The sequence below is a fragment of the Neopsephotus bourkii genome, unplaced genomic scaffold (assembly GCF_033783945.1).
Source record: "Neopsephotus bourkii isolate Nb327-2 ecotype Australia unplaced genomic scaffold, CSIRO-AGI_Nbou_v1 NB_616, whole genome shotgun sequence".
In the NCBI taxonomy this organism is placed as follows: Eukaryota; Metazoa; Chordata; class Aves; order Psittaciformes; family Psittacidae; genus Neopsephotus; species Neopsephotus bourkii.
In genome coordinates this window covers 1,250,860-1,266,052 of record NW_026901116.1, presented here as the reverse complement: position 1 = coordinate 1,266,052, position 15,193 = coordinate 1,250,860, and the positions used below count along the sequence as shown (strand labels likewise).

General features: G+C 54.1%; 1 protein-coding gene across 1 annotated transcript in view; it reads left to right on the top strand.

The window, feature by feature from the left end:
- The window catches only part of RAB11FIP5 (RAB11 family interacting protein 5), a 37,162-nt gene extending 29,936 nt beyond the window's left edge, over positions 1-7,226 (top strand). Inside the window, exons 5-6 of the mRNA XM_061351926.1 lie at positions 4,939-5,128; positions 6,963-7,226. Coding sequence (XP_061207910.1) covers positions 4,939-5,128; positions 6,963-7,172 — 400 coding nt within the window. The 3' untranslated portion in view covers positions 7,173-7,226. The remainder of the gene's footprint in view (positions 1-4,938; positions 5,129-6,962) is intronic.
- The last annotated feature ends 7,967 nt before the right edge of the window (positions 7,227-15,193 follow it).

Below are 15,193 nucleotides of genomic sequence, written 5' to 3'. Positions count from 1 at the left end.
TGGATCCCTCAGCAGCCGCCTCCAAGGAGGATGCTCCGTGTGGTGTTGCTGCAGGGACTCTTCCCTCACCTTCCCGTGGTCCCAGAGAGTCCAAGCTTGAGCAGCTTTGAAGCTTTGGCTTTCTTGGGTCACGAGGAACGGGCGCTGGTGTCCTGTGTTTGCCCTGATGCAGGGTAAAGGGTTTGATGCATCCAAGACCTGCCCCAGCTGAAAACGCAGCAGAATTGCATCCGCATTGCACTCGATGCTAAGTTTGGCTCCATCATCTTCCCTGTGCTTGCAGTAGGTGCCTTTCCCATGCCTGCCAGGAGAGCCTCCAGCTGTTAATGCTCTCATGAGTTCCTTCATGGCATGTGCACAGCTCCTGCCCCTTCCCTTCTCATTCAGCTTTGGTTTCTTTCCTTTTTAAACGACCATCAGGGACTAAAAACCTTCTTCCTTCCATAGCCAAAAGCGGTGTCACCAGGGCGGTGGCAGGTGCTGATCTCCCCTTCCTCCTGCAGAGATGCCCATTGGTTATGAAGCCAAGGGATTTAGCCTTAAGGATAATGGGAATGGGAAGGGGGGTATTGTGGTAGTGCATCATTAAAGAAGGGGGTCTCCCTCCTCCTGGGTCAGCTTTGGGCTGTAGAAATGCCATGAGGAAGATGCTGAGTTGAGGGCGAGGACTCTTGCAGTGTCCTTCAGTTCCTCAAGTTCTCTTGGGGCACCTTCCCCTGGTCTGCCTGGGCAGAAGATGGTGATGGGCTCTGCACAGAGCATCAGGGAGCAAGCTCGTGTGGTTTCCATGGGGACCTGCATGGGTCTTGTGGCAGGGATTCATTTGGTCGGCCTCACTTCTGCTGCAGAGGCAAATGGAGCTTGATGGGGGCACTGGGATGATAAACCCCCCCCGAGCCCAAGAGCAGGGCTGGTCATGGGGCTGGGGAGGGAGGCAGGAGATGGGCACAGCAGAAAGTAGCTGAGCTCCAGTCCTTCTGCATGGGGATCCCTCCTTGGCTCGAGTGGGGATTTGATGTCCTCGGGAGCAAAGAGCAGCAGGAGCTGGGGCTGGGAGCTGGTTTGGGATTTTACCCCTTCATGGAGGCCAGATCCTCAAATCATTCCTAATTGGATTGTTCATCCCCCAGCAGATAACCTTGGTCACAGTTTGTGGGTAGAGATGGAAAGAGAAGTGTCCTGCAATCCCAAAGGGTACATTGAGGCAACGAGTGCAGTCCCAGGGCAGTCCGTGTGGATGGTACATGATGGTACATGATGGTACATGGTGGTACATGGTGGTACATGATGGTACATGATGGTACATGATGGTACATGATGGTACATGATGGTACATGATGGTACATGGTGGTACATGATGGTACCTGATGGTACATGATGGTACATGCTGGTACATGCTGGTACATGCTCACGGTCATCCTTGGGGATGACTGCAGCCATCCAAGTCCTCACTGTCTCGTGGGAGGAAAGGGGTCCTTGTGTCAGTGCTGGCCTCTGTCCTGGTGCCGGTCTGAGGAGGCCTGGAGCATCTCTGCTCTGGTTGCTCTGCCTGTAAACCATGGAAGGTTTGGATTCTTGCTGCTGGGACTGAAGAACCTTTGAAGGAGGCACCTTTGAGGAGTCACTGCAGTCCCTGTGGAAGGCTCAGGTTCTGCACTGCTTCCTAAGGCTGGGGAGAGGTGACCCATTGTCATAGGGGAGAGAGGAAAGCGGGAAGGGCCCTTTTCCAGGTTTGCCTTTCCTTAAGGAAGCTCCTTAGTAAGATGCTCAGTGGCAACGTAGGCAAAAGATATGGTAGAAATAAGGTGGAAGGAGAAAAGGAAGACTTAGAATGGACACTGAGGCTCAGCTGGGACAAAAGTGAGATAGAGGAGCTGGTACCTGGATTGGTACGGATAGCTGGTGTGGATTGTTGGGAATCTGGTGTGCTGGGGGTACATGCACTCCTTTGGAGGGATGGAAGCTCCTGCAGGGTCCCAGTCCTCTCCCCAGGTGGCCAGAGGGCTCCCAAGGTGGCAAGTCAAGTGGTAGGCTTGTGTATCTGAGTGATAACAGCAGCTCCTGCCTGCTTTGGGTGCCCCATGGCCTGGGCACAGGGAGCTGGGGGCCTGGAACAGCTCCTGGGGGCTGGATTTGAGGATGGAGCCAGGGAAATCAGCATCGGGAAGAGCCTGCGGTGGGATTGTGTGTGCAGGCCCTGCGGTGAGGGGGGCTCCCACCATGGAAGTGTGGCTGCTGGGTGGATGGGGGTGCTCAGAGCATCGCTGCAGCACTCGGGGGTGTGGGGGATCCCCTTTCTGCTCTTTGGGGAGCGGAGGGATGGTGCCTTCACCACTGGGAAGGTGTCACTGGTACAGGTGGGACCTGAAGGACAGCCCATGGCAGTGCACTGGGGACTCCAATGCCTTGGAGCAGTTGGGCAGCTGCTTAAGTGATGGGGAACTGGTGTGTGACTGAGGCAGCATCCTATGGCACTTGTAAGAGGCAGGATTGGGAATGTCGGAGGTGTGAGACAGGCAGATGCTGCTTTGGGCCTTCCTCTGCTCTGGAGCCAGGCTGAGAGAGCTGGGCTGGGGCAGCCTGGAGAAGAGAAGGCTCCTGAAGGGGAGACCTTAGAGCAGCTCCAGTGCCTAAAGGGGCTGCAGGAAAGCTGGAGAGGGGCTTGGGACAAGGGCCTGTAGGGACAGGCCAAGGGGAATGGCTTGAACCTGCCCGAGGGGAGACTGAGCTGAGCTCTTAGGCAGAAGCTCTTCCCTGTGAGGGTGCTGAGGCGCTGGCACAGGGTGCCCAGAGAAGCTGTGGCTGCCCCATCCCTGGCAGTGCTCAAGGCCAGGTTGGACACAGGGGCTTGGAGCAAGCTGCTCCAGTGGAAGGGGTCCCTGCCCATGGCAGGGGTTGGAGCTGGATGGGATTTAAGGCCCCTCCCAACCCAAACCAGGCTGGGATTGTATCATGGCATTTGGAGCTGCTTGCGTTCACATCTGGCTGGGATGAGTAGTTCCCTCACTGGTCTCCTTCCTGAACCATGTGTTCTGAGGAACAGGATTGTTCCCACAGTGGTTCATGGGATCCCTCTCCATCCTTCCATGCTGCTTTGGAGCCGTGGCTCTGTCCATGTGCTTGGACAGCTCTGACAAGGTGTGACAAGGACGATCCTTTGGCTTGTGGAGCTGGTCAGTGGCTACCACTGCTGTCCTCTCATAGCAAATGGATGGCAGGAGCATCGTGGTTGAAGAAGACTTCAGACGTGCCCTGTCAGCACAAGGAGACTGCTTGATACGTCCTGATCCCATCACCATTGACATGGCATGAAGGCACCAGCCTCGAGGACTTGGGCCACCCATCTTATGCCTCATGTGATGAGTGAGGCTGGGACAGAGGCGTCATCTCAGTCCTGGAACAGGGTTGGAAGCCTTCAGAGCACATTGAGCACAAGCTGGACTTGAGGGGTGTCAGTCCCAGCTCACACCATCACTGTGGGTGTCAGTCCTCCTCCAGCCCATCCTACCAACCCCCTGACGTCCCCATTGTAAAGACACGCTGCATTTGCTCACCTTGCTGAGGTTCCCCTTCTCCTGCAGCACTTTGGATGCCCAACACTGGGGGTTATCCCTGTGCTGCTGCATCTGGTGGGAGCAGAGGCTTTGCAGTGCTCTTGGTGGATTTACAATGGAGCTGGAGCAGGGCCTGGAGCCCAAGTGTGATGGGGAAGGGCTGAGGGACCTGGGGGGTTCAGTGTGGAGAAGAGAAGGCTCAGGGGGGACCTGATGGCTGCCTCCAAGTGCCTGAGAGGAGGATGGAGCCAGGAGGGGCTGGGCTCTGCTCCCAAGGAACAAGGGATGGGACAAGAGGAACCGGCCTCAAGCTGCACCAGGGCAGGTTTAGATGGAGCTGAGGACCAATTCCTGCCCCAGAGGGTGCTCAGGCATTGGAACAGGCTGCCCAGGGCAGGGCTGCAGGCACTGTCCCTGCAAGTGTTCACACAGTGTGGAGACGAGGCCTCAGTGCCATGGGTTAGTGGTGGCCTTGGCAGTGCTGGGAATGGTTGGACTGGAGGAGCTGAAAGGGCTTTTCCAGCCTGGTTGATTCCATGATTCTCTTCTATGGTTCACCCTGAGGTCTGTGTATTCCTTGCAGGACAATAGCATCAGGTCACTTCTCTTTCCATCACACTGAAAAGCAAAAGGACTTGGATTAAGTCCAGAAACAATCTTCTGGGTGAAAAATGAGGCCAAAATAAGTGAAGCTGTAATTCCTTCTGCGGTGGCAGAGAAGGTGCCCTCAGACACGGGCTCCTCACTCTTGGCTGGTTTAAGGGGACAAATTCAGTGGTGTCTCCAGGCAGGTGGAGTCCAGCTCTTGGGCTGGGGCAGTTCAGGAGCATCCCTGAAGCATCACTGGTGACCCCAGACTCTAACCTGGGGGCTCCTGGGCCCCAACCCCCCCCTCTGGGCAGTGGATGTAGCAGCCTCTGATGGCACTGGACCTGGGTTGAGCTTCCCCTATGGCACCAGTGCCTGGTGGGAGTTTTGACCCACAGGACTCAGTGCAGGCTGAACAGCAGAGGTGTGGGCATGGGGATCTGTTCCCTATCTCAGCCAAACACACAGGTTCTGGGGCTGCTTATCTCACCTCTGGGTGGAAATGGTGCTGGAGAGCAGCTGAGCTGTGTGGAGCTCACCAAATGTCGTAAGTGGGTCCCATCCCCATAATAACTGCGGCTGCCCCATCCCTGGCAGTGTTCAAGGCCAGGTTGGACACAGGGGCTTGGAGCAAGCTGCTCCAGTGGAAGGGGTCCCTGCCTGTGGCAGGGGTTGGAGCTGGAGGGGCTTTAAGCTCCCTTCGAAACCAAACCAGGCTGTGAAGAACCCCATGGAGAGCTCAGTGTTGCTCCCCATCCGGGGGGGTTTAACTGTCCAACCTCCTTGTTCTCCTCAGTCCTCACCCAGTGAAACCCATCAGCGCTGCGGTGCAGGAGGGCCCCAGTGAGAAGAAGCAGCAGCACAGGTCCAGCCTGACGGCTGCTCTGAGCAATGGGCTCGAGAAGCTGAAGACAGCCACCACGAGCAGTGTCCAGCCTGTGGCCCCCTCCTCTCACTCGGAGAAGGCAGACTCCAAGCAGTTAAAGGTAGGAACATCCCTCTGAGGTGAGAGCTGCGTTCCCACCTCCTCCAGGTGTTATGGAGCTGGGGACAGGAGGTGATCCTGCCCCTTTATTCTGCTCTCGTGAGACCTCACCTGGAGCATTGTGTGCAGTTCTGGTGTCCTCAACATAAAAAGGACATGGATCTGTTGGAACAAGTCCAGAGGAGGCCACGAGGATGATCAGGGGCTGGAGCACCTCCTGTATGGAGATAGGCTGAGAAAGTTGGGGCTGTTCAGCCTGGAGAAGAGAAGGCTGCGTGGAGACCTCAGAGCAGCTTCCAGTATCTGAAGGGGGCCTATAGGGATGCTGGGGATGGACTCTTCATTAGGGACTGTAGTGACAGGACAAGGGGTAATGGGTTAAAACTTAAACAGGGGAAGTTTAGATTGGATATAAGGAAGAAGTTCTTTCCTGTAAGGGTGGTGAGGCACTGGAATGGGTTGCCCAGGGAGGTTGTGAATGCTCCATCCCTGGCAGTGTTCAAGGCCAGGTTGGACAGAGCCTTGGGTGAGATGGTTTAGAGTGAGGTGTCCCTGCCCATGGCAGGGGGGTTGGAACTGGATGATCTTAAGGTCCTTTCCAACCCTAACCATTCTATGATTCTATGAGTCTATGACAGAGGAGGTACAACTGGGTCCTGTCACAGCGGGGGCAGAGCCATGTGTGTTAACCCTGATGCCCTCAGTCCTGGTTGCCTTCCTCTATGGCTTGGTCTCTGGGCCTTCTCACCCTCTTGTTCTCCCATTGCTTGCTTTGGATTGGGGTTTATGTTGTACAGGGTGTGAGCCAATGCCAGGTTATCCACAAAGATGAGAGGATCATAGAATCACAGAACAGTTAGGGTTGGAAAGGACCTTAAGATCATCCAGTTCCAATCCCCTGCCATGGGCAGGGACACCTCACACTAAACCATGGCACCCAAGGCTCTGTCCAACCTGGCCTTGAACACTGCCAGGGATGGAGCATTCACAACCTCCCTGGGCACCCATTCCAGTGCCTCACCACCCTCACAGGAAAGAATTTCCTCCTTATATCCAATCTAAACTTTCCCTGTTTCAGTTTGAACCCATTACCCCTTGTCCTACCACTACAGTCCCTAATGGCATGGGATGGGATGGGATGGGATGGGATGGGATGGGATGGGATGGGATGGGATTAGTGCTTGATGAAAGTCCTGAAGGCAGATGGGAAAGTTCTTCCTGGAGCCTTGCTCCTGCCTCTTGCCTCTGTATCCCATACACTGGCATGGTGAGGCAGGGAAAACACCCATGTGGGATGCCTGAGGGCACAGTGTCAGGGGGTGCCTTCTCCTCCTTTCCTGTCCTCCTTCTCCACTGCTGCTCTGTTTGCATCCCCAACCTGCCCTGTAAAATGCTGCTGCTGGGGCTCCCCTGAGTGGAAGGACAAGTACAGCCTCTGTGCCCAGAAAGCCCTTTCTGGTTCCACAGGTAGTTCATGTTATGGGTTAGGAGCATCTCACCTTATCTGGGATGTGATGTCTGGGTCCTGCTCCCCTGTGCTGCTCCAGCCTGTCTGGAAACCTGGATCCCTTGGAGCTCTCGTCCTCTGGGAGCTCCTGAAGGGGTTTTTCAGCTCCTAATTCTCTTTTCCTGCTGCTGGAGGACTGGGGAGGGTGGAAGCCCCAGAAGGGCGATAGCTGATGGCAGGTCTCGTACCAAGGGAATGGGCTCTGTTGTGCTCCCACCTTTAGCTTTTAACTGTTGGGTTTTGTTTGACTTAAGGCCCCTTCCAACCCAAACCATTCCATGATACGATTCTATGACTCACTGACTGTTCCTCTTGGTTCCTGCCACAGGATCCCACCGTTCTGGACCAGGCAGCCAAGTATTATCACTTGACCCACGATGAACTCATCGAGCTCCTGCTGCAGAAGGAGAAGGAGCTGAGCAAGAAGGAGGAGCACATCCATGAACTGGAGAACTACATTGACCAGCTGCTGGTCCGCATCATGGAGCAGTCTCCAACGCTCCTCCAGATCCCACTGGGAGAAAACAAGACCAAGTAACCTCTCCCCAGAGACCAGCACTCCTCCAATAAACACGCTGCGAGCATCCCTGCACTCCCCCTCCTCTTCCAAGAGGGCTCCAGTGGCTTCTGTTTGCCAAAGGTTATCTGCTCCTTCCCAGCCCAAGCTTATCCCAGCTCTGGCTCCAGGGAGCTATAGGGTGATGGGCTGTCACCCACCCTATGGGGAGGAGCTGAGCCCTCCCCATGAGGCTGATGCCTCCTTAGGTTCCTGTTGTTGTGACCGAGCAGCATCTTCTCAGGCGCTCATCTGCCAATGCTTTAAGTGGTCCATGGGCATTTGAGAGCTGGAAACCAACCACCTTGCCCATGTCTTCCTCCTGCTGCTGCTGCTCTTCTGCCCACACACTTCCATATCTCTTCTCTGAAGTGCTGTATGCTGGCTGATGGATGGTGTTCAACTGGTTGAACATCAGGATGCTTAAGCTTAGTTAGGCTTTACCAGCACATAGGCAATGAGGGGAAGGAGCTACTGTTGGACACCTCTTTCTCTTCCTCTTGTACCCCAAATGAAGAGTCTCCATCTGAAGAGCTGGCTCCAGTATGCCAGTACCCAACCATATGGGAGATGCTGCTGGAGGTGGAGGCCATAAAGGCCTCAAGCCAATGTCACTGCCCAGCCATGGGTGGTGTTGGTTCCTTTGCTGTGTGATGCTGCCTCAGTTCCTCAGCTCAAAACTCCCTGCGTGCACAGGAATCACCTTCCACCACCTGCCCCACCGCTGGCTTGGTGTTGTCTTTCTCAGTGCAGCAGGAAACACCACTAGGACTGAAGCTCATGTGTGGAGATGGGTGTCTGAGCACCCACCACCTCTGTGCATGACACCCTGGGAGGTCAGGCGTGCATCCAGCCCTCACTGGCAGGTCAGTCATCACCCACCACAGGGCTCCTTCAAGCCAGTGCTGGCACCAGACACCTCGGGTTGTACCACATCCATGCTCTGGTGTCAGTCTCTGGTGGCCTGGGCTCACCCAAAGCACTTAAATGCTTCTTGTTGGTGACTTATGAGTGGCCATAAGGACATTGGCCTGAGGCTGGTGGGTGATGCTCCTGGCTGCACTGGAGGACTGGGCGATGCTGGGAAAGGCTCTAGAAAGGATGTTGCTCCTCTTGTTCTGCCAGGCCTTTGGCTGGAGAAGGTGCCCATGCAGGCAGAGGGTCAGTGTGAGGACGTGTGAGGCTCCTTCTCCCTCCTGTACCTCTCCCAGACTTACCAGATCCCTTCAAATCCTTCTTATTCTTTCCTCAATTCCTTCCAGTTATACCACGCCGTGGAGAAACCGTGCCTTTCGCAGTAGGACAGTAGCAGGCTCTGAGATCCCATTCTCAGCCCAGCACATCCCATCTCGGGCAGCTTTCCCTCTGCTGCCAGCTCATCTGAGCGAGGTGAGTTTAAGTGCAGGCAGCAGAGCCATCCCACCCCTGTGTGTGGGTGCTTTGGCAGGAGCTCTGCAGGGGCAGCAGGTAGGAAGAGGTGACACTGGGGGAAGAGCAGGCCAAGCATTCCAAGACAAACTACAGCTGGATAAAGACAGTGTTAGGTCGTGCTCGAAGTCTGAGGTGGGAGAAACAGGCTGTTGGGATGAGAGCTGGCAGGAGGAAGGAGGTTTGGTGTCACTGTCATGGTCATCTCTACCTTGGAGCCCATCATACAAGGAGGAGGATGTGTTAGCTGGGAAGATACCGACCACGAGCCTCATTCCTACCTGATTCCCTACTGGCTTGGGGCCCTAGGAGGAAGCAATCTGGGCTTTTGCACTTCTCCCCCCATGTCTTTATGCTTCTTCTGCCCTTGTGCAGGGCCTTTTCTTCTGGTTTAAGACATGAGGGTCCAAGGGAAAGTGTTTCTCCCAATGTAGGAAGCACCCGAAGCCTCTCTCTGCCTGTGTCATCAAGAGGACCCATGGCCTGAGAACTCGAATCCCTTTCTGGGGGTTCCTCTCATGGAGAAGCTCCCCATTTGACCTGAAAGCAAGCAGGGAGGAGGTGAGCACAGGTAGAATCCAGCCCAGCAGCAGGAGAGCACCATGGAATGGGCAGAAGGGTTGGGAGAAGCCTCAGCGATGCTGAGCAGAGAAGGTTTATGTCAGTTGGGAATGAGGAAAGGGAAACCAGAGCTGGATTCTCACACTGGCTCCCTGCTCCCTCCCCATACATCTGCTTCCCAGGACTTCTGCATTGTAGGTGCTCCCCACACACAAGTGCCAATGTTGATAAGGAGCGAACTGCACCTTTTCCCTTCCTCTTGAGCACGTTCCCCTTCTGCCTTAGCTCGGCCTTTTCTCTCCTCCAAAGCTTGAATGTTTTGCACTTGAATATATAAAGTTCTTCTCAGCAGGGCTGTACTGGGCCCTGTCAGCAATATCTGACACCTCCCTCCGAGCAGCACGGTCCCCAAACTGCCTTCTGCTGCCATCGAGGGGATGTTAAAGCACCCTCACGGTGGCTTGGTGACAGCAGAGCATCTCCAGAGGCCACGGTGGGGCTCTGCACGGGGACCTTGGCACTTGTGCTTAGGAAAAGGTGTCTTGAAGCTGTTCTGTCTTCGTTCTCTGTTCCTCCGCTCTGCTGTCCTGCAGACAGGTTTCTTCCCCCCAGCGCAGTTCACTCTCTGCATACGTAAGTGGCCACACGCAACAGCGCTGAGGCCAGAGTCTGTGTAATGGCTTTGTTAAAACCTCTTAAGTGATCGGATGGAAATGGTTTGAGGACCTGGATGTTTCCTTGTAGAGGGGGAAGATGAGGAACAGGAGCAGGGAAACATTCCCCACTTGCTCATGTCCCAGATCTCCTCGTGTTCCTTGCAAACCCATGGAGGGAGCACTCCGGCTCTGCTGCTCACTGAACCCAGGCAGGGTTTTGGTGGCCCAGCAGCAGCCTGTCCCTGGGTCCATTTCAAGCACAACCATAACGTGGCTCTATGGGTTTGCCTCTGGTCTTGCTCTTTCCATGCTCAAGCTGTTCCACGAGGCCTTGGGCAGGGAGCTCTTGCTCCCAGCTCTGCTTTCGCTGCCAGCACATAACTGGGTGTTTGCTGCTCTTCAAACACTCTGGCCAAGTGATTTCTTTATGCCTTGACCGGCCCTTCCAGCCTGGAACCGGGGGCCAGAAGAACGGCGAAGGAACATCCTTCACCTGGAACAAACCTGAAGGGATGCGGGTGCTGAAGCAACGCGCGGGCACGGCCTTAGGCTGTGTCTGGGAAGAAACCTCCGTGTGTTCCGTGTTGTGAACGTGTGGGGTGGGAAAACACCCCAAAATGGGAGGGAGAAGCGTCGGGGGGGGGGTTGGAGTCGTTGGTTTCCCTGTACTTGATGGAGGCAGGAAGCGGGTTGCGAGTGGTTCCTGTTTTAATCGTTGCAACCGATGTTTCTAAAGAGCTTGTTCTTCTGTTTGAAGCACTTTAAAGGAAAAATAAAAGTTGTTCAAGCTGTTCCTAGAAACTTGTGAGTTATTGACAGCAGCGTCTGTGCTGATGGCGCTTGGACAGGGGTACCTGGCAACGAGGAGGAAGCTCTTCCCTGTGAGGGTGCTGAGGCGCTGGCACAGGGTGCCCAGAGAAGCTGTGGCTGCCCCATCCCTGGCAGTGCTCAAGGCCAGGTTGGACACAGGGGCTTGGAGCAAGCTGCTCCAGTGGAAGGGGTCCCTGCCCATGGCAGGGGTTGGAGCTGGATGGGATTTAAGGCCCCTTCCAACCCAAACCATTCAACGATTCATCCTCCTGCACATTGCAGTGGGTCTCCCTCCTGTTCCCATCCAGCCTGCCTTGAACACTGCCAGGGATGGAGCAGGGCTGAAGAGACCTCATCCTGCATCATAGCCACCAGAGAGCGCAGCCTCAGGTGCCTGCTGAAGAAGCCAGCTCCATCGATGCCACCTCTCATGGAACAGGCACCTTGTACCTGCTCGTCGAGGGCATGAAGTGTTGAGGCTGATTCCCAGCCCTTCCCCTCCAGCTTCTCTGCCTTAATCCCACCTTTTCCCCTTCTCCAGGCGACAGCTTCCTTCCTTCATGCCTTTTCCTTCAGACAAATGAGCCCTTTAAGCTTCCCTGAATCACTTCACAGCTCTGATAGAAGAGTTCTGTCAGCTCTAATCCCGGGTTATTTCTCCTCCAGCTGGATCAGGAGGTCAGCACCTGTCTGGGGGGATCATGTTAACCCTGAGAGCCCGGATGGGAATGTTGGGAACGCTGCTCCATGGGATCAGCACACTGAACTGTGATCCTCTGAGAGCCTACCCAAAGAGAAGGCAGCAGGAAGGTCAGGGTTAGCGTGGGCTCCCCTGCTCCACATGGAGCATCATGGGCTGCAGGGGAAGCCCTGGAGCACCTCCTGCCTCCTCCTGCGCTCACCTTGTCTCTGCAGGGCTGCTCCTCTCAATGCTCTCACTCCTCTCTCCAGCTGTACGTGCAGTTTTCTCCTTCTTAAATCCATTATCCCAAAGGTGCTTGGAGCTCGTTGGCATCAGCTCTGTTGGATATGGGGAAGCTTCCCGCAGCTTCTCACAGAAGCCACCCTGTAGCCTCCTGGTACCAACCCTTGCACCCAAACCTAGTACATCAGGTCTCCAGAGCCCCTCACTCAACGGTTGGGTGCTTGTTCCCCACCACAATGGAAAGAAACATGCTTGTCAACCAATTGTGAGGAAGCAGCTCCCCCTTCCTCCTCCTTCCCCAGCCCAGGAAACAGGAGCTGTCAGTCTCCATGGATCTGGTGAGATTGACATCAGCCAAAGAATTGATATTCTTTCTGGTATTTAACCAAAAAAGTGATAGTCTTATGTCACTCCAAATGGGGTTTGAGATAAACAGATTCTCTCCCCTCTGTTGTTACCAAACATTAAGTGTGTCAACATTAGGGATTGTACCAGTTCCCTGGCTCTGGCTGGGATGGGAGGGAGGGAGATTCCCCTGTGCGGAGGCAGAGGGGTTTGGGATATCGTCCTTAGGAAGTGGAGGGATTTGGCTGTGCTCTGAAGTGCAGGATGAAACCTTTAGGAAAGGAAGAGCTGCCTCGTGAAGCATTACTCACAGCACAATGGGTTCGGTGGTGCTTTTAGGATGGCGTTTAGGGCTCTGAGCAGTGTTAGACCCTGCCTAAAAGGAAGGGATGCTGGAGGGGGACTCTTCATCAGGGGCTGTTGCAATAGGACAAGGGGTGATGGGTTCAAACTGAAACAGGGGAAGTTTGGGTTAGAGATAAGGAAGAAGCTCTTTACTGTGATGGTGCTGAGGCGCTGGCACAGGGTGCCCAGAGAAGCTTTGGCTGCCCCATCCCTGGCAGTGTTCAAGGCCAGGCTGGATGCTCTGAGGCCCTTTCCTACCCAGGAGATTCGGGATCCATTGAAGGGGATTGGTGCTGAAGTAGCCTAAAAGCAGAAATGGTTTTGCAGATGGGAAGGGATGGGAAAGAAAGGCGATTCAGCACCACGTCCATAAAGCAGAGCAGCCGCATCCCCACAACAGTGTTGTGATGGTCACGTTTTTCCCTGTAAAGCATAAAAACAAGGGTTTTATTTTTGATGTCTATTGTTTAATTCCTCCTTAGGTGGAAAATCTCTTCCTGCCCTGCTCTGTAACCTCCTGCTTTGACTGCTGCTGCTCCAATCCTTCCCCTTGTACCCTGCCTGCTTCCCCTGCTCCATCCTCCCCTGCACTCTATTTGCTGACCCTTTGCTCTTCCTCAGAGCATCGATCCTAATCCCCCAAACCATTGCAGCAGCATTGGAAGGGTCAGACTCTTGTTATCCCACTAATCTAGAGAAGAGGATTCCGGAGACAGTTCGCACACATCCCTTTGCCCCCAGCCCCTCCTTTAGCTCCACAAATCCCAGTACTGAGCGCACGGGCAAAAACATCTGCATCCGAGTAAACTCCTTATTCCCAGATTGCCAATTCTTCCTTTGTAATCACCTATTTTAAAGGTCAATAGCAATTGTTAGGCTCCATCAATGCGTTTCCACAAGGAAATGATGAAATTTAAAGGGTTTTTCTTCAGAAGCTTTCACGCTTTCACCTTTCTCTGTGTTAGTATTTGCTCAATTCCAGCTTTAAGGCAAACTCCCACTTTCCACATCACGTTCCTGGGGGTCCTCTATCACCGTCAGTCTCCTGCCTGCTGCATCACTGACAAACAGGGTTTGTGCTCAAAAGGGGAAGGACTTTTGGAGCAAGTTCCTTATGAAGGGGTCTGAAGCGTGGGCCACGAGGTGTACGTTCTCCCAGGGCAGGAAGAACAGAGCAATGCTGTCTGCTTGCTTCACACATCGCTGTGGGTTGCTAAATTGAGGTGTTTCTTCATGAAAAGGAGAATGGACGTGGGGAAGTGGCAGCACCTTCACAGGGAACAACTTCTTCCTTATGTCTAACCTGAACTTCCCCTGTTTCAGTTTGAACCCATCACCCCTTGTCCTATTGCTGTAGTCCCTCCCCATCATCCTTGTAGCCCCCTTCAGACACTGGAAGCTGCCCTGAGGTCTCCCACAGCTTCTCCAGGCTCAACAGCCCCAATGTTCTCAGCCTATCTCCATACATACGTATATACACACACAACACGCTTGAAAGTACAAGATCTACAGATCCTGTCAGGTTTTCACCACCACCATCACAGTGCAGAAGGAAGCAGCCTCAGTTGACCATCAGCTACAATGAGTGGCTCAGCTCCCTGTGTTCTGAGAATTGCTTGCACATTTATTTTCATCTCACACCCGTTATCCTGTCCCTACAGTCCCTGATGAAGAGTCCCTCTCCAGCATCCCTGTAGCCCCCTTCAGACACTGGAAGCTGCTCTGAGGTCTCCACACAGCTTCTCCAGGCTGAACAGCCCCAATGTTCTCAGCCTGGCTCCATTTGATACGCGGATAGACTCCACAACTCATTAGTATTGTAAGGTAGGTATGCTTTATTCAGCGCTGAGGCACATGGGGATCGCTCCTCCAAAGGCATGATCACCCTTCCTTTGCCACTCAGTTCTTTTATGTTACATATAATCATAGAATAGTTAGGGTTGGAAAGGACCTTAAGATCATCCAGTTCCAACCCCCTGCCATGGGCAGGAACACCTCACACTAAACCATATCACCCAAGGCCTCGTCCAACCTGGCCTTGAACACTGCCAGGGATGGAGCATTCACAACCTCCCTGGACAACCCATTCCAGTGCCTCACCACCCTCACAGTAAAGAACTTCTTCCTTAGATCCAATCTAAACTTCCCCTGTTTCAGTTTTAACCCATTACCCCTTGTCCTGTCACTACAGTCCCTAATGAAGAGTCCCTCCCCAGCATCCCTATAGGCCCCCTTCAGATACTGGAAGCTGCTCTGAGGTCTCCACGCAGCCTTCTCTTCTCCAGGCTGAACAGCCCCAACTTTCTCAGCCTATCTCCATACAGGAGGTGCTCCAGCCCCTGATCATCCTCGTGGCCTCCTCTGGACTTGTTCCAACAGATCCATGTCCTTTTTATGTTGAGGACACCAGAACTGCACACAATGCTCCAGGTGAGGTCTCACGAGAGCAGAGTAAAGGGGCAGGATCACCTCCTTCGACCTGCTGGTCACGCTCCTTTTGATGCAGCCCAGGATACGGTTGCTTTCTGGGCTGCAAGCACACACTGAAGCTGGCTCATGTTCATTTTCTCATGGACCAGCACCCCCAAGTCCTTCTCCTTGGGCTGCTCTGAATCTCTTCTCTGCCCAGCCTGTAGCTGTGTCTGGGATTGCTCCGACCCAGGTGTAGGACCTTGCACTTGGCATGGTTATAATGATTACCTAAGCATGAGATTGTTTCATGCCTAATACATATGCAAAACCTATTCCCATCTAGGAATATAATTAGTTTTCCGGCATTCGTCCCAATGATGCGCTTGTGCAGTGCCTCCTGGTGGTGGTCGTTAGGGGGTTGTGAGGATGAAGGCCTGTAGTTCCTCTTCATCCCCGTGAGTAACCTCTTGCTTTCACGCAGACTCAATGGGGTTTCGGCTCCTGTCCAAACCTCAGGTTCG